This window comes from Pantherophis guttatus, chromosome 2, assembly GCF_059756535.1.
Source record: "Pantherophis guttatus breed Tessera chromosome 2, ASM5975653v1, whole genome shotgun sequence".
NCBI classification, from domain to species: Eukaryota; Metazoa; Chordata; class Lepidosauria; order Squamata; family Colubridae; genus Pantherophis; species Pantherophis guttatus.
Window position 1 is genome coordinate 95,000,936 of NC_142064.1, and position 21,815 is coordinate 95,022,750.

General features: G+C 38.2%; 1 protein-coding gene across 1 annotated transcript in view; it reads left to right on the plus strand.

The window, feature by feature from the left end:
• Positions 1 to 13,484, plus strand: part of DGKQ (diacylglycerol kinase theta) — a 90,744-nt gene extending 77,260 nt beyond the window's left edge. The window contains exons 19-23 of the mRNA XM_034410731.3: positions 1,981 to 2,081; positions 5,114 to 5,260; positions 8,433 to 8,544; positions 9,276 to 9,428; positions 11,420 to 13,484. Of these exons, the coding sequence (XP_034266622.2) occupies positions 1,981 to 2,081; positions 5,114 to 5,260; positions 8,433 to 8,544; positions 9,276 to 9,428; positions 11,420 to 11,518 (612 nt within the window). The 3' untranslated portion in view covers positions 11,519 to 13,484. The remainder of the gene's footprint in view (positions 1 to 1,980; positions 2,082 to 5,113; positions 5,261 to 8,432; positions 8,545 to 9,275; positions 9,429 to 11,419) is intronic.
• Positions 13,485 to 21,815: the final 8,331 nt, after the last annotated feature.

Sequence of the window (21,815 nt, forward strand, 5' to 3'; positions counted from 1 at the left end):
ATAATAATAATAACAACAACAACAACAACAACAACAACAACTTTAATTTCATTGTACGTGTATACACAGTATACCCATACAACGAAATTCATTTAACACCCAGATCCAACACACATAACAATCCCCAAACATACCCCCACCCACCACAAATTCCCCACCCCTAAACCACCCAAACATCCGCACAACAGACCAAGTAATGCTGTCCAACAGCTCCCTGATTTTCCCTTCACTTTTGCTTCTACTTATGGGTATTTTTTTTTTCACCATAATTAGTCTCTTTCTCACTCTCTGTTCCTCTTTTCTGATGAATATACAAGTCATAGTGAAAATTCTTATCTTAATGATGATGCAATGTTGACAGACAATTATGCACAGGGGTCTAAGTCTATGTTAAAAAAAAATCAATATTCTGATTACTTGTGAAGGATGTGATTTTATTTTGAAAGGTCTATAAATTGCTATGCTGCTTTGTTACACATTTTCCCTAATTAGAAGATTGCAAAGTTATGAAATATGGTAATTAGAATATATATGTTTGATAAAGTAATTACCACATGGCTAGGATTTTTATAAAATCCTTGTAAAATGGATCACAGTTTACTTCTCGTTCCTTTTTATAAACCAATAAAGCAACAGCTGAGTGTGCTGTTCTATTCTAGGATAAGCACAGTAAACTTTACATTGTCTGCCACATAAAATGAAATCACCAGCTTTCTTATGTAGCCTCTTGAAATGCATTATGTGAAGAATGTGTGGGATTTAATGTGAGATATGTCATATCTCTTCAGATAATTTTCTAAGGAAAATTATGTGTTTCTGTATCAAATCTGGAGACCATCCATCTCACTCACAAGGCGGACTCTGAGCGGTGTACAATTAAACCATAAAAATATGATATCAGCATTTCAATATTTGAGGGGCTGCCACAGAGAGGAGGGGGTCAAGCTATTTTCCAAAGCACCTGAAGGCCAGACAAGGAATAATGGATGGAAACTGATCAAGGAGAGATTCAACCTGGAAATAAGGAGAAATTTTCTGACAGGGAGAACAATCAACCCATGGAACAGAAGTTGCCTTCAGAAGTTGTGGGAGCTTCATCACTGGAAGCTTTCAAGAAGAGACTGGACTGCCATCTGTCAGAAATGGTGTACAGTCTCCTGCTCCTGCAGGGGGTTGGACTAGATGACCTATAAGGTCCCTTCCAACTCTGTTAATCTGTTAAGGAGAGATATAAAATATATAAACAATGTATTCCGATAGGAGGCAATTAAAACAAGAATAACATTAACAAAAGTTAAAAAGATGGTGGGAGGGTCTTTATGTCTTCAGATACTTCTGAGAGGCCAGGAGATTGGGGGACTCACCTCACCTCTGGGGGATAATGTTCCAAAGGCCAGTGGCTATGGCAGAGAAAGCTTTCTTCCTGGACTCCAGGAAGATCGTGTTAATCTGGTTTCCACAGAAATCACTTAGAAAAGGCTCTCTTCCTGGATTCCAGGAAGTTTATGTTAATCTGGTTTGTCCAAAATCACTCAGAAAAATCATGACTACATAAGCAGGGGTCTAATTCTTTCTTGGCCAAATCCTATGCTTTGACTATCTTTTTATTTTGCTGCAAAATTCACATATTCTGTGCAGCGATACGACAGACTAAAAACAAAACATACATTTGACAGTGTAGAAAAAGGAAAAGACGACAGATAAACTGGATGCTGAGAATTGAGAATGGTACTGGATTGCCTTTGGAAATGCTATGAGTTCTCATGAAAGACAGATAGACATTTGTCCTTGAAGACAAATATCAAGATAACATTTGTCTGTTCAACCAGAAGTTGAACCTAACTAGTTAGGATCTGCTTTATACTGTAGTTCTTTTTAAATTGGAGAGTTTATATTGGCGATGTTCCTGTGTATTTGTTAGAAATTAGAAATAGTTTAATTCAAAATGTAAAATTTCATTTCTACTTTTTTTTCCTCCAGATTGTACAGATGAATAATTATTGTGGCCTTGGAATTGATGCAGAGCTGAGTCTAGGTTTCCATCATGCTAGGGAAGAAGAGCCAGACAAATTCAATAGCAGGTATTTGGAATTTTTTTTTGAGAAAAGAAACAACCTGTCCCACTAACTGATAATCATTGAGAAGAAACGTTCATATGTTTCAGCTCATTAATACAGGTGGTATTTGACTTACGACTATAATTGGGTCTGGAAATAGGGTTGTAAGTTGTGTGGTAGTTAAATGGATCACATGGCCACCTGATTTTATAATTATTATTTTTTTTGCAATGGTCATTAAGCAAATGTGACACTCATAAAGCAGATGCTGTGGTTATTAAGGGGTTTAAAGTTGTCCACAATGGGCATTTTTGCCAGAAACCAGAAGTAAACACCAGTTTCTGGCAATACACATCATAAATTGCAATCGTGAGTGTGGGACACTGCAAATGGCTGTAAATGCAGCCTGGCTACCAAGTGCCCAAAATGTCATCATGCCCATTGGGAATGACATCAAATCTGGGTTATAAATAGCTGGGGAGCTAAGGTGGGCACCACTTGAGCTTCTTTCGGGTGGAGGAGGAGGCAATGGGGTGTCACCACAGGATAAGACCTTCTTATAAAAGCTCACAGAATTTCTTTTGGTGATGAGACCTCGAAGAGGACCTTATTAGCTGCAAGTACTGAGTAGGTACATATGGGAGAAGACAACTTCTTCAGGTGACCTGGTCCTAAACCATTGTGGTTTTTAAAGGTCTAAACCAGGGGTCTGCAACCTTAAATACTCAAAAAGCCATTTGGACCCGTTTCCCACAGAAAAGAAAACACTGGGAGCCACAAAACCTGGGTGGGCGTAGCCAACTTGATGTCACTCACTTCCACCAGTCACATGACACCCCCCTAGCCACGCCTACCCAGCTGGTCATTAGGGCAGAGAACCAGTTGTTAAAAAAACTGGGAATCACAAAATTCTTTTGACATCTCTCTCTCTCCCCTCCCTCCCTCCCTCCCTCTCTCTCTCCCCCCTTCTCCCTCTCTCTGTGTCTCTATGTCTCTCTGTCTCCCCCTCTGTCTGTATCTCTCTGTCTCTGCCCTAGCTGCTTCTCCATCCCCTGCCATCGCCCTTGCCTTCTCAGGCCAGGTGAGGAGTGACTGGGAGGGGAGGGCGAGGGGTGGGGCCAGCCAGTGGTGGGATCACCTGACAGGGAGCCACAGCAGAGGGCCCAAAGAGCTGCATGCAGCTCCGGAGCCGTAGGTTGCTGACTCCTGGTCTAAAGCAACACTTTGAATTGGACCTGGACCGGGAACCAGCATAGATGACAAAGAACTGGAACCATTTGTTCAGATCAAGTGTCCAGATCATTTTTAAAGGCAACTCCATGTACAATGTTAGAGAATATCTGTTACAAGATAATCTTTGCTCAGGGTAATATAGAAATGTACATGATACATAATAATATTAAGAATATTATTAAAAATTGATATCAGGATATCATGGCAACTCTAACTCTAATCAGTGGGTAAACACCATATCTCATACTTGTCCAATTAGAAGATCATGCTTCTTCCTATTTGGTGCCTCAGTTGCCCAGCTACATGTCCATCTGGTCTGTCTTGGCTGATCTTAGACAGCTAAGTAAGGCCAGTTATTATTTGGATGGGAGAACATCTGGAAATTCAGGAGTTAGACTGGAACATTTATATTAAAAAAAAAAAATCTCAGAAAATTGTAATGGGGGATTGCTTCCATATTTTCCAAGAAATCTATGAGGTTGTATGACCTCATACTTATCTGAGCTTATCTGAGCTTGAAAGAGACTACCATTTCTCCCACTTTTCCCAGTTTCAGACTCATGAGTGGATGTGTGTTTTATCCCATGGCTGCTAATTTTGCTCAGATAAAGCCTTTCATGAAGGCTTTGTCTAAGTCTTTTGAAAATCCAAACATATACTAACTATCGGGTCATCTCTATCTGTAGTCTCAGAAAAGTGAGACAAGGCTTGCCTCTTCAGAATATCAGTGGCTCTTCCTCCAGTTCTCCCCACCCCCACTGTCTTTGACAATTTTCTTTTTAATAGTATTTCATACCAATTTAGATACATGGAGCTAAGAGACGTGGTTAGAATGCAGTATTGCAATAATCTAATTCTGCCAAATGCCAGCAGTTCGATTCTGACCGGCTCAAGGTTGACTCAGCCTTCCATCCTTCTGAGATTGGGAAAATGAGGGCCCAGATTGTTGGGGGCAATATGCTGACTCTGTAAACCGCTTAGAGAGGGCTGTAAAGCACTGTGAAGCGGTATATAAGTCTAAGCGCTATTGCTATTGCTAACTGGCTTCTTGTTCATAGGAATGATAGAAAAATAATGCAAGATACTGTCAGTGTTTTTTGTGGAAATAAATTCAACCATCATATAAAAACTCGTCCATTGTGTTTATTCACATGAAGCCTGCCCTCCCTGTGGGGAAGGGAGAACCTTGACACAGCACACTTGGTACCTGCCAGAGGCATTAGAGTACAGTTCCCATTATCTCCAATAATCATACTGGTTGGGTTGAAGAGGGATAATACTCCAAAAGATACAAAGCAGAAGACTGAGTTATTCTTGATTCTCTTAGTTTAAGCTCAAAAAAAACACTTGAGCCTTGTTTTTTCAACAATTCCCTGCATATCTACATTCATCATAGTTCCTAAGTAAACATGTCAAGAGTAAGCTGTTCTTCTGTTCACACTGAATCCCATTTCCAGTGAATTGCTCTCGGATCACTGTTCTGATATTTCAGTTTAGAAATGTATGATCTCACTCTGAACTTTGAAGCATTCATCTAGTAAGGCCCAATTTGATTCTACGTTCCAGTGTAGAAACTGGTCTTCATATAGGAGCAAAGATGTTTGAAAATTCTGTTATGCAACCTAATTGAGGCTGAGACATGGTCACTTTTTAAATAATGTACAGCCCTGTTCCATTTCAGGCTTGATTTGCTAAACATTTACTTATCTGAATGAGGAAAGCAAGTCTCCCATAAAATCAGAGTAAGAAACTATTGTGTCAATAAGCAAACCACAGCCCGTGATGTACCATTTTTATAAAAGAAACACAACTTTTATTTCTAGGCTACACAACAAAGGAGTCTATGTAAAAGTTGGGCTGCAGAAAATGAGCCACACCAGGAGTCTTCATAAAGAAATCAAACTTCAGGTGGACCAGCATGAAGTTGAGCTTCCAAGTATAGAGGGTCTTATTTTCATCAATATTCCCAGGTAAGTACTAGAACCTGGCTTTGGATTTGCTTTTTTACCAAACAGTCCTTATGTTAATGTTTACAGCTGCTTTGTTTTGATAGTTAAAATTGCTTTATTAATACATATTTTTGGGTGCTTTTGTATTAAGAGTTTGCTTTGCATTCTGAGTTACGTTATTCTACTGTGGATTTAATAAACAACTGTGAGTTGTTAATGCATAGCAGCTTCAAGTTCATGTGCTTCTTCTTTTGAAGGAGGTCCTCTTTGAGTTTGTTTAGACTAGCACTGATGATGTTACCTAATTTTGGCTATTGAAACGTCTTCAAGAAAAGCACCAAGTTCAGAGAGCACCAAGCACCCCTCATTTCAATCCTGAGCTACAAATATTCACCTTTGTTCTTCTTCTGTTGGGACTGCAAACATATTATACAGATGCTAACACTGCAACTGTATACTATCTTGTTTCCAGGTTTAAATATACTACACTGGGGCTATGGAATTTGGTCTATTGGTTAAGTAACCAGGCTACAAACCAGGACACTCTGAGTTCTGGTCTTCCCTTAGGCATGAAAGCTGGCTGGGTGACTTTCAGCCAGTCACTTTCTCTCAGCCCATCCCACCTCACAGGCTGGGGAAAATAGGTGGAGGAAGGAGCATTAGGTATGTTTACCTCCTTATATATAAAAATAATAAAGGCAGGATAAAAAAATTAACAAGTCAACTTTCTGGTTTATCTGATTTTAGACATGATGCTTAATGGCTAATTTAAAATAGGAGAAAACATTTTGGTCCACACTTGGCATTGCCAAGGAATGGCAAAAAGGCTTGCAGGCTTTAGCGATTGGCTAAGTAGCATTCATGTAATGGCAAAAAGCTATGATATATTGCACTGTTCAAGTGAGATGCATATATATGCCATGCCTGTGTGTATCATTCGCTATAGCCTACACAGATTTAAAGAGAGAGGGGCAACTATTTCGCAGAGATACAAAACAGTTTAAAAATGTATGAAGCATAGTGACATGAACAAATGGACTCTGTCCTAGCTGTTCTACTTATTGTTCCTCCTGCCTTTGTCCATTCAGCTTCACTTCTGAACAGATGAAGCTGCCTTGTACAGAATCACGCCATTCTTGAGGTCACTAATGTTTGTGCCAGCTGCCCAGAGCTTTTCATTGTCTTGTATGGACATTATTCCCACCCCCCCCTTTGCCTTTTACCCAAAATCTTTTCATCCGGCGATATCAGCAACAAGCTTCTCAGGTTACAAACATGAGACTCTTCTGAGAATTCTAATAAATAATAAAATAAAAAATAAAAATAAAAATCAGTTACCTGTCAAATCTATCTTCTGTATATAAGTAGAATAGAACAGAACAGAACAGAATAGAATTTTACTGGCCAAGTGAGATTGGACACACAAGGAATTTGTCTTGCTGCATACACTCTCAGTGTACATGAAAGAAAAGATATGTCAAGAATCCTAAAATACAACACTTAATGATAGTCAAAGGGTACAAATAAGCAATCAAATCATATTAGGAAACAGTCAATATAAATCGTAAGGATACAAGCAACAAAGTTACAGTCATACAGTCATTAGTGGGAGGAGATGGGTGATAGGAACGATGAGCAGATTAGTAGTAGTGCAGATTTAGTAAATAGTTTGACAGTGTTGAGGGAATTATTTGTTTAGCAGAGTGATGACGTTCAGAAAAAAACTGTTCTTGTGTCTAGTTGTTCTGATGTGCAGTGCTCTATAGCGTCATTTTGAGGGTAGGAGTTGAAACAGTTTATGTCCAGGATGCGAGGGGTCTGTAATTATTTTCACAGCCCTCTTTTTGACTTGTACAGTCAAAAAGAGGTCCTCAATAGAAGGCAGGTTGGTAGCAATTGTTTTTTCTGCAGTTCTAATTATCCTCTGAAGTCTGTGTCTCTCTTTTTGGGTTGCAGAACAGAAAAATATAGAGAAGGTGTTATAAGAATGATTCCTTCTGTTACCATTAGTGTGTCTATTATTTATATTATAGACACGCTAATATTATAGATAATACAAGGAAATATTGGAGATATGGATATAAGGTTCACTAAACCAGCATTTGTTCGGCTTAGCTGGATTCATGCATCATACAAAGCCAAAATCAGACATATCCTATTACGATGTAGCACAAATTGTGAATCCAATCAACATATGGATTATTTGCAAAGGCTTTTAAAATGAGCCCTGAGTATATTAAAGGACAGAAAAACAAATGAGATGAAACTAATTTTTAAAATAACTAGGCAAATGCATTTTAGACAGTTTCTACATTTTTTTCATTTTTAAAGTAATTAAAAAAAAATCTATATGAAAAATGTATTACCAATCTTTTAATCTGACATGATCCGAATAACAGATCTAGCTTATTAATTATACTCACTTCTGAATAAACTCTTGTTTGTTTCTTTATAAACACTAGCACATCTTCATAGGTTGGCTTGGTACGTCAGCACAGAGCTTTTCTTTTCGTGGCCTAGTCTTTATTAAATTCTGTGGATTAACATAGGATTTATGACTGATCTTCATTTTACCTAAAGGTTTTGCAGTATGTCTGCTGCTCTTACGCGCCCTCTGCAGGTCATTAAGATAAGAGCAGAGACTGTATCTAAATGTTACCTGGTCTTCTGATTATTAAATACTTATTGTTCTCTTTCAAGTTGCTACAATGGCCCTGTATGATGCCAGTAATTACAGAGGAGGGGGGGGGCGACTGTATGTACTGTATGTATTGTTTGTACACTTGTTTTTCTGTTTTAATTTCCTGCAAAATAAATGCTCCAGAGTAAACGTTTTACAGAAATAAAATTTAAGTATTAGAGGTTTAAGGTATGATTTGTCACAGAATCAACCCAGACTGGATTTGGCATTTTTATTTACTTATCAACTCCTTCCCAAGGACCTGGGATAGGCAAATGTTGTTTGGCGATGTTAATGGTACCTTCACAGGATGTAAGTTGTTTCAAGTAAAGCTGCCTTTTGCAGTTGACTGATTGTGATTTTGCCAATTGCCAATGCCATGTTCCAGTTGTTTTCTTATTATTAGGGCATTATTGTTAATCACCCAGAGATACGTATGTAAAATGGACAGTCGTATGAATTTTCTAAATAAGTAAACACAGTAAGGTTATTTATTGCTTTCTTTCTACATAGTTGGGGATCAGGTGCTGATCTTTGGGGGTCTGATAATGACAATCGGTTTGAGAAACCAAAAATTGATGATGGCTTATTAGAAGTAGTTGGTGTCACTGGAGTTGTTCACATGGTAAGTCGAAGCACACTTGATTTCTCTTAATAGCTTTTTTTTTCTTCATTTGAACCATTTCAGGGGGTATAATGGATTTATGCTTTTTGACTTGGACTGATGACCTACAAAGCCCCTTCCAACTCTGTTAATCTGACTTGACCTGAAACAATTGCACTTGTAAATTAAATGAGATGTATGTACATAGAAACAGAAGGCTATAGGAATATAGTATGGTGCTGACAGCCAGGGTATTCAGTGTGATAGTTTAAATGGAAACATTTGGAGCAGGAGTGGTATTCACTTACCTTTGCTATCAGTTCGCAAGTGTGAGCGCATGCGTAGAGCATCAAAAACGGGATGTGATTATGTCCGGGTGGGCGGAGCCTCCCGCAGCTGCCGCTGATTTGGAGATTATAGAACATCATAAGGCTGGAAGGGACCTTGGAGGTCTTTTAACTCAACCCTTTTCTCAAGGAAGGAGGCTTTATATCATTCCAGTCAAATGATTGTCCAATCTATGTTTGAAAACCTCCTGCAATGGAGCACCAACACCTCCAGGAAGCAAGCTTAATTGTTCTCACTGTCAGAAAATTTCTCCTTACTTCTAGGTTATTATTGGGAGAAATTCCATGTGTGATGCATTTATAAAAATTATAAAAGAATCAGTTAAGTTTTACCCAGTGATTGATCTCAAAGGAGACTTGATTTTTTAAAAAAGTAGTGTTCTGATTAGTTTTTTCCCCAAATAGGGTCAAGTTCAAGGAGGTCTCCGTTCTGGCATCCGGATAGCCCAAGGCTCCTACTTCCGGGTAACACTTCGGAAGCCAATTCCTGTCCAAGTAGATGGTGAGCCCTGGATTCAGCCACCAGGTCAGATAATTATTTCTGCAGCAGGACCAAAGGTAATTTATATGTTTGGTGTCAGACATTTTATCATTACTGTAGAAAAGCAGGAAATACTGTAACTACCATATTTTTTGGAGTATAAGACGTACCTTTCCCCCCCAAAAAAGAGGGTGAAAATCTGGGTGTGTCTTATACTCCGAATGTAGCCCCGCCCAGCTTCTCAAACGGAGGTTTTAGAGGCTGAAAAAAGCATCAGAAATGACGCTTCAGAAAAGAAGCCCCAAACAGAGCTTCAGAGGCTTTTTTTCTGAAGCTCTGTTTCAGAGGATATCAGAGGCAGGAAAAAAAGTTTTTTCTGAAACAGAGTTTCAAAAGTTTCAGAGGCAGAAAAAAAAGCAAAAAAAAAAAAAAAAGCAAGGCACAGAGCTCACAACCAAGGAACCTATTGCTAAAATTCACCTCTGGGAACAGCTGATTGGGGGTATTCCAGGAGGCCCATCCACCTGCCAATCAGCTTTTTTCTTATTTTCCTCCCAAAAACTAAGGTGTGTCTTATACTCTGGTGCGTCTTATACGCCGAAAAATACGGTATATTCAGGTCCTGTACTTAACAGACTATAGCCAGATGGATCTGGTTGAAATATAATGTATTTTAGTTGTTAAAAATGCCAACATCTGCAATCTTTTCCCTTCAGCCTTCTTGATCTGCTATGATTGGAGGCTTTTTGGGTTAGCGAACCAGAATTACATCTCAGGAATGTATATTACTGAGAGTAGAATAAACTGCATGTCAGATGGAATGTCCTATCATGTACTCAGGGTTTTTGTGGGGAAAGAATGGAAAATGGATTAATCAACCCAGAAAATCATGGTATGTTGAAGCAGGCATAGTGGAGACCTGCTATATATGATAATTGAATTATTGCTCAAAGGTCATGTTCTCACTGTTCTCGCCATTTAAGTTTGCAGGCTGGAGTACACATAACTAAATCTCCCTCATATAATATATGCGTACATGGAAAACTAAAATGTGAGGGTCCAGCCTAACTTTTCTCTTCCTTCCCAAATATAGAGTTTTCTTTGAGTGGAACATTTTTCAACGTTTTGTAAGGTCCTTCTAACTACTTGAAGTTAACTATAATAGTTCCAAAAAATATTTGTTATCAGAGTCAGAGCTAGCTTTCTTCTAGGATAAAGTATACAGAATCAAATGAATACCTGAATCTACACCAGTGGTGGGTTGCTCCCGGAACCGGTAGTAAAAATTTGTAGTAGTTCGGAGAACCGGTAATAACATTGGCTGGCCACACCCCCAAACTGGTCCCTGGCCCGGTCGCCGCTCGCTTACCCTGCCCACCTCATCAGAGGCTTTTTTTTTTAACTTTTAAAAGCATTTTTTCTACAACCTCTTCAGCTGAAAAAATGCTTTTAAAAGTAAAAAAAAAAGCCTCTGATGATCTCGCGGCTCAACTGGGATCATCAGAGGCTTTTAAAAGCATTTTTTCTACAACCTCTTCGGCTGAAGAGGTTGTAGAAAAAAAAATGCCTTTAAAAGCCTCTGGTGATCCCAGCTGAGTTGCCTGATCGTCAGAGGCTTTTAAAAGCATTTTTTTCTGCAACCTCTTAAGGTTGTAGAAAAAATGCTTTTAAAAGTAAAAAAAAAAAATTGGCCACGCTCATCCAGTCACATTACCCCCCCACCAAGCCACACCCACAGAACCGGTAGTAAAAATGTTTAGAACCCACCCCTGATCTATGCCATATTATTTCTGTATGGATAGCTTGTCAAATGTTTTCCCGCTACCTACCTCTCTCTGTATTGCATCTAATCCTTTATATTATATTGAGAACATGTTAGGATGATTACTTCCTTTGGCCACGTCTAGTGTATCTACTACAATTCTTGGCTTATTGGGAATGCCAGTTAGGGGAGGCTGGTGTATGTTAAGTCATGCCTTAGAAACAAAAGCTACTTCTTCCCTTTTTAAATTTTTTTTTATTTTATTGTATAATTGTCTGATTTCTTTTATGTGTGTGATCTTTGCAGGTCCATATGTTAAAGAAATCAAAACAGAAACAGAAGAAAACTGGAAACATAAAGGATTCAAGAACCGAGAGCACATTGGCTGATGAAGCAGGGCACTGATGAGAGATACTCATAGTTCAAATGCTGCACATCTACTGTAGATGACACCTGTCTGGCAAAATACTGTTGCATAGTTCAGGTTGTTTATGAGCCTGTCTTCTTGTTCCATGTTCATTGTTCAGTAACCATGTAACTGACATGAAAATATGATTGTACACAGGAGTTGATGGGAGGAGTTTGTATTAGAGAGCCTTTGAAAAAAGTGCATTCTTTCTCCTTTTCAGCCACTCTGTTGAAGGATTTAAGCTAGTCCAGAGAAAAATAAATAACTTGGATGAGAATCAAAAAGAACCAATAATATAATTTGTGAACTAGTTCCTGAAGTAGGGTAGATTTAAGATGATTTAATCCAGGAATGCAGTCCAGACTTTGTTCCACTGGGCCAGCTTTGTTACAATTTTTTTTTCCTGGTCTACACAACAAGGGATCCCATTGCCCTCTCCTCTTCACCTGTGCAATCCACAGCTTACTCATACTTTTTTAATCAATAATTTGTTAAACACGCAACAGAGCTCTCATTGAAGAACTGGCAAAGAAGAAGTTTAATAGGATGCAGGAGAGGGAAAACTCTCCCCAAAATGGCTAGCTGTGCTCTGTTTTGAGTTTTCATCTATGCACCACAAACACTTTCACTACACTACCACAGGAAACTTTTTGAGATAAAAGAAAGCTCCTATAATTTTGACTCTTTTTTTTATAGTTTACAGATATTTTTTATATATATATAAAACCTTCAAGCTTTGGTTTTCTAATGTATCGCATGGGTTTCTTTTCTCTAATTCTGCTCTGTAAGTCAGTGTTCCTGATTTCATTCTCTAGCCTTCTCTTTCTGTCAGCATTCAAACTGTTGCTGAAATATCAAACTCAGAATGGGTACGAAGCACAATGTAGTAAATTAATCTATTTCAACCTTTGTTTGATAAATAATTAAATGATCATGCAGAAAATGAAATACACATTGGTTTATTTTCAGTTAAAATACTTTTAACTTTTTTAAAAAACAAATAATAGATTTTGTTCTCTGAATGTGGTAATTGTGCTGATGGTGCCAAATATCCTATATAAAGACTTCCTTATGATTAAGAATCTGATTATCTGCTAGTACGTAGACATTTTTTGCTTGTTTTCATGATTATCATTTCGTGGTGTTATTTTTCCTCTATAACAATCATTCATAATTTTGGCTATCAACTCACTACAGGTAGTCCTCAACTTACAACTACAATTGAGCCCAAAATTTCTGTTGCAAAGTGAGACAGTTGTTAAGTGAGTTTTGCCCCATTTTACGACTTTCCTTGCCACATTTGTTAAGTGAGGGGTCCTTGATGCTCTCTGAGCTTGCTTGTTTTCTTGCAGGCATTTCATTACCCAGCTAGGTAACATCATCAGTGCTACCCTGAGCTACAAATGTCAATCCTGAGCTACAGAAATTCTCCATTGTTAGTTATTAGTTGTTAAGTGAATCATTGCAGTTGTTAAATTAGTGACACAGTTGTTAAATGAATCTGACTCCCCCATTGACTTGCTTGATAGAAGGTCGTAAAAGTTGATCACATGACCTGGGACACACTGTAACTGTCATAAATAGGAGTCAGTTGCCAAAATTCAGTGTCTGAATTTTGATCACGTGAACATGGGGATGTTCACGTCAAAATGGGCATAAGTCACTTCTTTCAATTCCATTATAACTTCAAACAGTCACTAAATGAACTGTTGTAAGTCGAGAACTACCTGTATACCCTTCCCCCCCAAATGAGTAGACTGGGTTCATAGGCTAACAGAAGATATTTGGTTCCTTTGCCCCCTTTTGGCCTGGATATAACAGAAATGAGGTTCATTTTTAATGAACTGCGACTTGCAGTTCATTAAAATTCAAGTTCAATTTCTTCAAAATTGAGATAAGCTGTGGTTGACCACAATGAAGGCTTGAATTCAGTTCCAAATTGCTGTTACTTCTAAGTTTCCATTAATTAAAAAAAAAAACAGCAAAAAACAATATTGGCATAAACCTCTGACTTCTTTGTGACCACACCAAAGTGAAAAATATTCTATGTTAAGTCCAAGACTCAGATGATTAAATGATGGAGAATATGTGGCTCTCTAGCTATTGCTGAACTCAAGACTCCTAGTGTTCTTCATCCTGGGCGCATTGCGTAGAATAGTTTAGCAGCATCTAGAAGATGGGCAGTTGGAATAAATTGGGTACTGTTTCATATGGAGTAGCAAAAGGAAAATAAAAGGGAGAGGGGTATCCTATTTTTAGGTGTCTAACCTGTTGGAATTGTACCACACTGTAGTAATTAAACCTGAATGCCAAAACAGTAGCAGTAGCCAGGAACCTAATCAGAATCATGATATGCAACTAGGTCATAGGCAGAAGTTGTCTTTCTGTATTTGAAAATAACTTGATAGAGATCTTCACATCCATATTCAAGAAATCATGCAATTGTGCAAGTTATGCCTGTTACAGTATCCTTTCCACATGTGTAAGAATGGATACAGCCTTGCTAAGAGGTGACAAGCCTCTTTAAAGATGGATGACTTTCATTTTACGCATAGCAACAGAAGGAAATTAGAAAATGTCCAGTAAACATCGGAGCTCAGAAGGTCTGCAGGATTGGCTTTCGTTTAGAAAAGATGCATTTTCAAAAGCATTATCGTTCTGCTGCTGCAAATATTGCTGCTGTATTTTCCCAGGAGAACAGGGGCGTCTGGAAAACATCTACCTGGATTCACATAGTGTGTTCTTGTAGATAATACTGGTCCATCCCCAACTTTGTCAGCCATGGCTCTGTTTCAGCACTCTGTGTGTCTTGCATCTCTCGTATCTCTGTATTTGCAAATAATTGCAAAAAAATAATAATTGTGAGGTGCTCACTAATGTTCTTTAACTAGACATTTTCATGCACCAGTCTTCCAAACAGTGAGAGCATGTTGCAGTTTACAGTATTTCTTATCTCCATGCCATGCCATCCAGCGTAACATTGGAGAATGGTAGATATTTTGTAAAAGGTGTTCTTACGAGACTATCAATTTCCTCTGTTTTTTCTTAACATGTGACTTGATTCTGGACTTTCTGGTTTCTTAGAAGTTTTATCATAAAATGTTGCATAGAAATGAGAATATTTGTTTAAAGTATTTGTAGAGTAATCCTTTGCAACTAAATGTGCTTTATTTTGGGAGTTCAGAAGTTTTCATAACATCAAAATCATATATGTGCTTTTCTTTTATCAAATCGTAGAACTTGTCCGTAATCCAAAGAATGACAAAAATTGTTAGGGGATGTGTGTGCATTAGAGCAGGGAGAGACACCGACCATGTTCTGATGACATGCTTATCATGGTTTATCTAGAACATACCTTGCTGTACATGATTCTTAGCTGTGGCCATCTCCACTTCATCTGTGGTTGCTTTTGTCTTATTAAGGAATGTTTAAAAGTTCTGATGTCATCTGCTAGTAAGTTTTCTCTGCTACTAACAACAAAACATACTGAAAACAACTCTTCAGTTATTTTTCATACGGATAAATAAAAGGTGCTGGAAGATGATGCTAGGATCTTTAAACCTTAAATCAGCAAAAGTCTTTATGGCGGAAACCAACATGCAGAATTAGACTTTAGCAAACATGACCTGACAAACTCAGAATGAAAATGAAATTTACTGGTAACTACTTAAGCACAAAGTCATCTTAGATCTCTTTATTCATCATCTTTACCTCTTTTTGTGTTTGTGTCTCTGTGGGTGTGTGCCTTCAAGTCAGCTTTGATTCCAGGCAGCTGCCTGGACAAAACCCCACAATTTTCTTGGCAGCATTTAACAACAACAACAACAAAAATCCTTCTCACCCTTATGGTAGTATTTGTCTTCCCCAATCTTGGTCCTCTTCCAAAGGCCTGGGAATTTGAAAGTTCTGTGCAATATCTTAGCTGTTTCTAGCACTGCACTCTTCTAGACATCTGATACTGTTCCTGGGATATGTTGGACCACTTTGGCCTTTACTTTCCACATCTGTTCTAGTTCTTCCTTCAGGTGCTCCTTCTTCCTGATGTTGCTGTCACTTGGCATTACTACATCTATCACCACTGTTGTCTTTTGGTCCTTGTCTATTACTATGTTGTCTAGTTGATTGACCAGTTCCTGCTTGTCTAGATGTGGAAGTCCTACAGGAGTTTAACCCTTTTACTCTATTTATCCATGAGTTTTTGTGAAATCTCCCATCTTGTCTTGAGATGGTCTAGTCCTTGCACTGTGCAGATGTTCCTACACACAATGCCAGCTACTTGGTTATGTCATTCAGTATATGCTCTTCCAGTGTCCTTCTTACATGTTGCCACTGTGTGTTGGACTGTCTCTGAGGCCTCTCTCATATAAACCACCTGCTTCTATGGTTCTGTACCCTTAGAAGGGAACAGACTTTTCCACTAATCAGTAGAATAACACAATTGGATTCAATTCAAAGAATATTAATGTAACTAGTTTAGTGCATAGAAAACCTGTATAGCCAACTATTTGAAAAATCTACCTTAACTGAAGACAATTACAATTAGATGGGTCCATTGCACTAAGCCAAAAATGTTGCTTGCAAATCATGGTTTGAGATTTAGCACATTTATGGAATAAACTATGGTTAAATAAATCTCAGCTTAATACAATCTGTGAATCAGTCTAAATATGTCCCCAAACTTGTGCAGCATTTGATTCTCAAAAGAGTGTGTGTGGGGGGTGAGATTGTAGCACCTTCTGCAGTTCCTTAATATTTCTGCATTTTTTCCCAGGATCTCATAGCTGCCTTCCACATATTTCATCTAAACATAAACCATTTCATGCTACATTAGTTTTCATGGTAATTTAAAGGTGTTCTTCACACTTTAACTCAAGAGTGTCAAACTCGCGACGACACATCGTCACGTGACGTATCGCAACTCCCCCCCTTCGCTAAAACGGGTGGGCGTGGCCAGCGCGTGATGCATCTGGCCTGCGGGTCACAAGTTTGACACCCCTGCTTTAACTGATCTAAAATAGGACTTAGCTTTAGTTCTCTGCATGAAACATGCACGGAGTTTTGATTGCACTACTTTTTTCTGAGTAAATATACAAAAATAATAATAAAGAGCACATTTTCTTTTGTTCTTGGCATGTTTTCTGAAATACGCTGCCTTTTAAATATTATTCACGCAGCAACATTTTTTTTTTTAGTTTTTGAATTTCTACGCATAAGACATATGCAGCATTTTCAGCAAACATTCAGATTATTAGACAAAGCTATTATTTGGACATACATTGCTTAATATTTTTAAACATTTTCACTACATTGCTGATCGTAGCTGGGATGCTAAAAAAAGTAAACCAAATAGAATGTCTTATGTGCCTTTTTACGCTTGTGCTAAATTGCCCTTTTTTACAGCTCCGGAGTTCCCGTAGATTGCATGCCAAGTTTCAGAAGCACAATTTTTCAGAAAGTTTAATGGAATTGTGGCATGAAATAGGTTTCCTAAACTTTCAAAGGTCCTACTGCCTTTTGCTTCGTTATAACTCCCCATTTCCATATGCTGAAGGAGAACAATGCATGCGTATTGGCTCTGTTCCTCCAGTGAAGATACCATGCCACCCCGCTGACCTTACTGTCTAAAGCTGCTGTCTTGGTTTTATCTTGTTATCGCTGTGTCCTTCAACAGCATGTTATGTTTTGTTCATTTGGTTTTTGAAGTGCTGCATTGATGTACTCGGGCATTAAAAAGAGAAGTTTCTTTGCACTATGAAAAGCTTCCCTCTGTGCTGTGGTGCCTTTGACATTTTCTTTAAAAGATGGAGGGACTTTCCTGCCAGTTCCTCTTGAAACCTATGAAATGTCCAAGTAGGGTGATGTGATTGGTGGTGAGGAATAGTTTTTCTTAAAAAGATATAAGCTATCATCATAACCACGTTCATGTGAGTTGGCCTCAGACTGTTATAGCCTAATACAAATGTCACTGACTCTTTGCAAAAGTTGAATTAGATATCTGGCAACATATTCTCATGCCTTTTTCCTCCACTGAGCACTAACTATAGTTTGCTATCTGATTCCAGCAGCCTGTGATTTACAAAGTAATTGTCGGCATACTGTATATGTAATGTTCAACCGTAGGGAAATACAGGAAAGCAATGGAAGTACATATAGTCCTCAACTTACGGCCACAATCGGAATCAGAATTTCTGGCTGCTAAGCAAGACAGTAAGAAAGAAGAAAGCAAGAAAGAGGGACATGGTGGCTCAGTGGCTAAGATGCTGAGCTTGTCAATCGAAAGGTTGGCAGTTCAGCTGTTTGAATCCCTAGTGCCGCGTAACGGGTTGGGCTCCTGTTACTTGTCCCAGCTTCTGCCAACCTAGCAGTTCGAAAGCACGCACGTAAAAAATGCAAGTAGAAAAATAGGGACCACCTTTGGTGGGAAGGTAACAGTGTTCCGTGCGCCTTTGGCGTTTAGTCATGCCGGCCATATGACCATGCAGACATCTTCGGACAGCGCTGGCTCTTTGGCTTTGAAACGGAGATGAGCACCACACCCTAGAGTCGGGAACGACTAGCACATATGTGCAAGGGGAACCTTTACCTTTACCAAGACAGTTGTTAAACGATTTGCACCTGGTTTTGAAAATGCCTTTTGCCACAGTTGTTAAGTGAAGCGGTTGCACTTAACTGAATCCTGTGTTCCGTAAACGAATCTGGCAGTCCCCATTGACTCTGCTTGTGGGAAGCCAACTGCAAAGGTCACGAATGGCAATCACGTGACTCTGGGATGCTGCCATCATGCAATTGGTGTGGCAGTTGCCAGTTGCTGAGCACTCAAATTCTGATCACGTGACTGTAGAGACACTGTAGCGGTTATAAGTGCGAGAGCCAGTCGCAAGTCACTATTTTTTTTAGTGCTGTTGTAACTTCAAGTGGCCACTAAAAGAGCGGTTGTAAGTAGAGGACTACCTGTATAAGTTCTGAAAATAGTAGCACATGCTCCTGATTTTCAGGTCATGCTCTGCATGAGGATAATAATGTAGCATCTCGGTTGAGCATCTAGATTCTTTGTTAAACAAGCGACCAGTTAGAATAGAACTCATATTTTGAAAGCAATGCATTGCTCCAGGTTTTTTAAAGATAGCATGAATAATTTTTAACAAGGAAGAGTGAATACGTCTTTGTATATGTTAACTATTATGTATTTAAGAGGCCACTGTGTGGATAGGCTGCTTAGTTTGCAGATTGGACCACCTTTTCAGAAGTAAAAATACACCAATCTCTGGATAAGCCCAGGTCACATTGACAAAATATTAATGTTGAAATGGGTTTTGGCACAGGCTTGCTAAGAATTAATTTAATACTCTACCTAGTAATGTAATAATAATATATAAGTCTCTTGTTTACACGCTTCTTTAACTTTGCACTTGTAAATATAAGAGAAGGTTTGTTGTAATTATTACAAAATTCTTGCCTGGCATTTAAAATCCTAGACGAAAACAATGTGCATTTTAGGGTTAAGATCTCCAGCACATAGTTAAATTGTCTGCTTTGTAATTCTGCTATATTTGTTAATGCCTATTTATTCCCCATCCCGACTTCTTGCTGCCAAATAGACATAGGTGTAGCAAGTCCTTCTATAAGACATTAATAAATAAATGGAAGTTTCCCTGTAAGCTTCTATAAAAATTGCTGTTTAAAGTCACGAGGAGTTATAATTTTTAGTGCAGTATCGGAAATAAGAATTATACTAGCCTTTAACATTTGTGTTGGGTCTATGCATTCAAAATATGGGTTTGTCTCTGTCTGAAATTGCAGTCTCTGCATTCCAGTTTTACAGTTCAGGCAGGTGAATTCTGTTTTGGTCCTATAAACATGATGTTCATTTTATGGACATTGGTGTAGATCACGGGTGTCCAACCTTGCCAACTTTAAGATATGTGGACTTCAACTCCCAGAATTCCCCATGCTGACTGGGGAATTCTGGGAGTTGAAGTCCACAAGCCTTAAAGTTGGCAAGGTTGGACATGCCTAGTGTAGATGAAGTCTAAGAACAGGAATATTGGCTATTACCATTGAACTGAGTAGGATTTACACAAACTATTTCCAGGTTGGCACCCATTCAGTGTGCTGGACAGCCATGCTTTTTTTGGGGGGTGGGGTGAGGGGGTTGATGGAAATTGAAGTAGATTGGGGAAAGCTAATTTACACCATTTCTGGATCACATGTGTACATTTAGTGCCTTTCAATTCCATGGGAACAGATGATCATAATAATAATGTTCTTTTCATAAGTTAATCACGTTTGGCTAGTGATCTTTGAAGAGTTCACCTGACTCTTGTGACTTTGAGTCAGTTGAAGGTCTGAGTGCTACTAAGTGAGGTTTTCATTTTGCTAGACTATTTTCTCACTTTAAATGGCTTACTGAACTACAGTTTGCTTTAATGAAGAAAAGATACGGGCATCTGCAATTTTTGCCTACCACAAATAATCATGAACTTTGGGAAGTGATTTTGGAGAGTGGGAAATGAATCACAGAACCTAAATGAGAATAGAATCAGCTTGACTTTTGGTAACTTGGATGGGTTAGGTTGTGACTCTTTAGACTGGAATACTGCAAAATGACTACTTTTTGTGAGTTTGGTTGTCTGTAATTTTCATTAGATGGAAATCCCTTCATTGAACATGAAAACATAATTTAATGTCATTTGGCCAGTGGCTTTGATATTTACAGGGTTATGACTGTTGATTGTAAACTTCAATGTTAGTGCACTGCTTTTCATTGCTTTCTGCATTTGATAGTAAAATTCTATTTTCGGATTGGTCTCTTAAGATGCTCTTCAAAGCTGTAAGTATAGCTTTTGACTCATCTGGAGATTCAGAATCTGTAGCATTTGTATTGACTTAGATATTGACTAAAGATTTCTAACTAACTAGAAGGTTTATATTTTCTGAAAATAATTTATAAGGAGAGTTTTATATGCAGTTACAGAAATTTTGATGGATATCTTAAATTAAATATTCATCAATAATAATAATAAAAAGTAAGAGTCTATTTTGGGGGGATTCCCTGATCTGATTTGTAAATGGTAAATAATCTTTTTATTTCAGATAACATTTCAGCTAGCAAGTCTAGTATATGTCAAAGTTTCTACACAGATATTGCTTCTATGCAGGAAATATGTAGCACTCATATATACAGTTGCCATAGATTACATACATATGCTTAAGTCCTCTATATGTGGAGATGATTGGAAACCCTGTTTGGTGAACATTGGTAGTGTAAACATATTGTATATCCATTGAGCATTTACACTCTGACCAATACACAAATATTTCACTATTAAGTAGAGAAGTGGAATTTGGTATGTATAAAACTGATCTTTTTTCAAGAAGGCAAATATTAAGTGCATGTTGCTTTTCTGCATGTTTCTACAGATATGAATTGCTCCTAGCTTTGATTTTCTGTCTATCTATAGATGTTATTATAATCTGTCCACTTAGTAATTCTGGATAAATGAGGCCTGTTGAGCCTCTGGGTTTCTCTGCATGAATAGAGGGGTAGAGAGTAAGGAATAAGACCTTGCTGGATATGCCTTAGGTTAAACGGGTAAAGCATTTTTAAAAGTCCAGAAGTCCAGATAATATTCAGAAGACAGACACCTCCCTAATTTATTCAACTATAAGGAGAGGGAGACACAATACCATCAGACCTGCAAGATTTTGTTACTATTATTATATCTAATCTCCATTTTAAAACGTAGTTTTAGCCTTTCATTGGAATTGATTTCATGGTCTAGTCCACCTAGCAAGACTGATAGGAGAATAATCCAAGGAGATATCTTGCAAAGTGATCAGTTGTGTTATTAGAGAAGCATTTTTAAGAGACATCTGTCATCTTTTATTGACTGATTGGCGTGTGCCAACACCTTTTTGAGGAATTGAGACTCTTTGCTTTAATTTTTTTACCTATAGATTTTTATTTTAAAATTCAAAACTATTAGGGGTGCAAAACAGAATAGTTTGTCTCCAGCATTTAAGATGCCGCTAGGTTATGTGATTATCAGTGACAGGGAGTGGTCCTTTACGGAGGCAGATATGCTATAGATGAACTGTTTTGTTTTGCGTGTAACTAGAAGTTAGCATGCAGCAAAACATCATCATAGGAGCCATGGTGATGGCAGTGGTTTTAGAATGCAGTATTGTAGTAATCTAATTCTGCCAACTGCCAGAAGTTCGATTCTGACAGGCTCAAGGTTGATTCAGCCTTCCATCTTTCCGAGGTTGGTAAAATGAGGATCCAGATTGTTG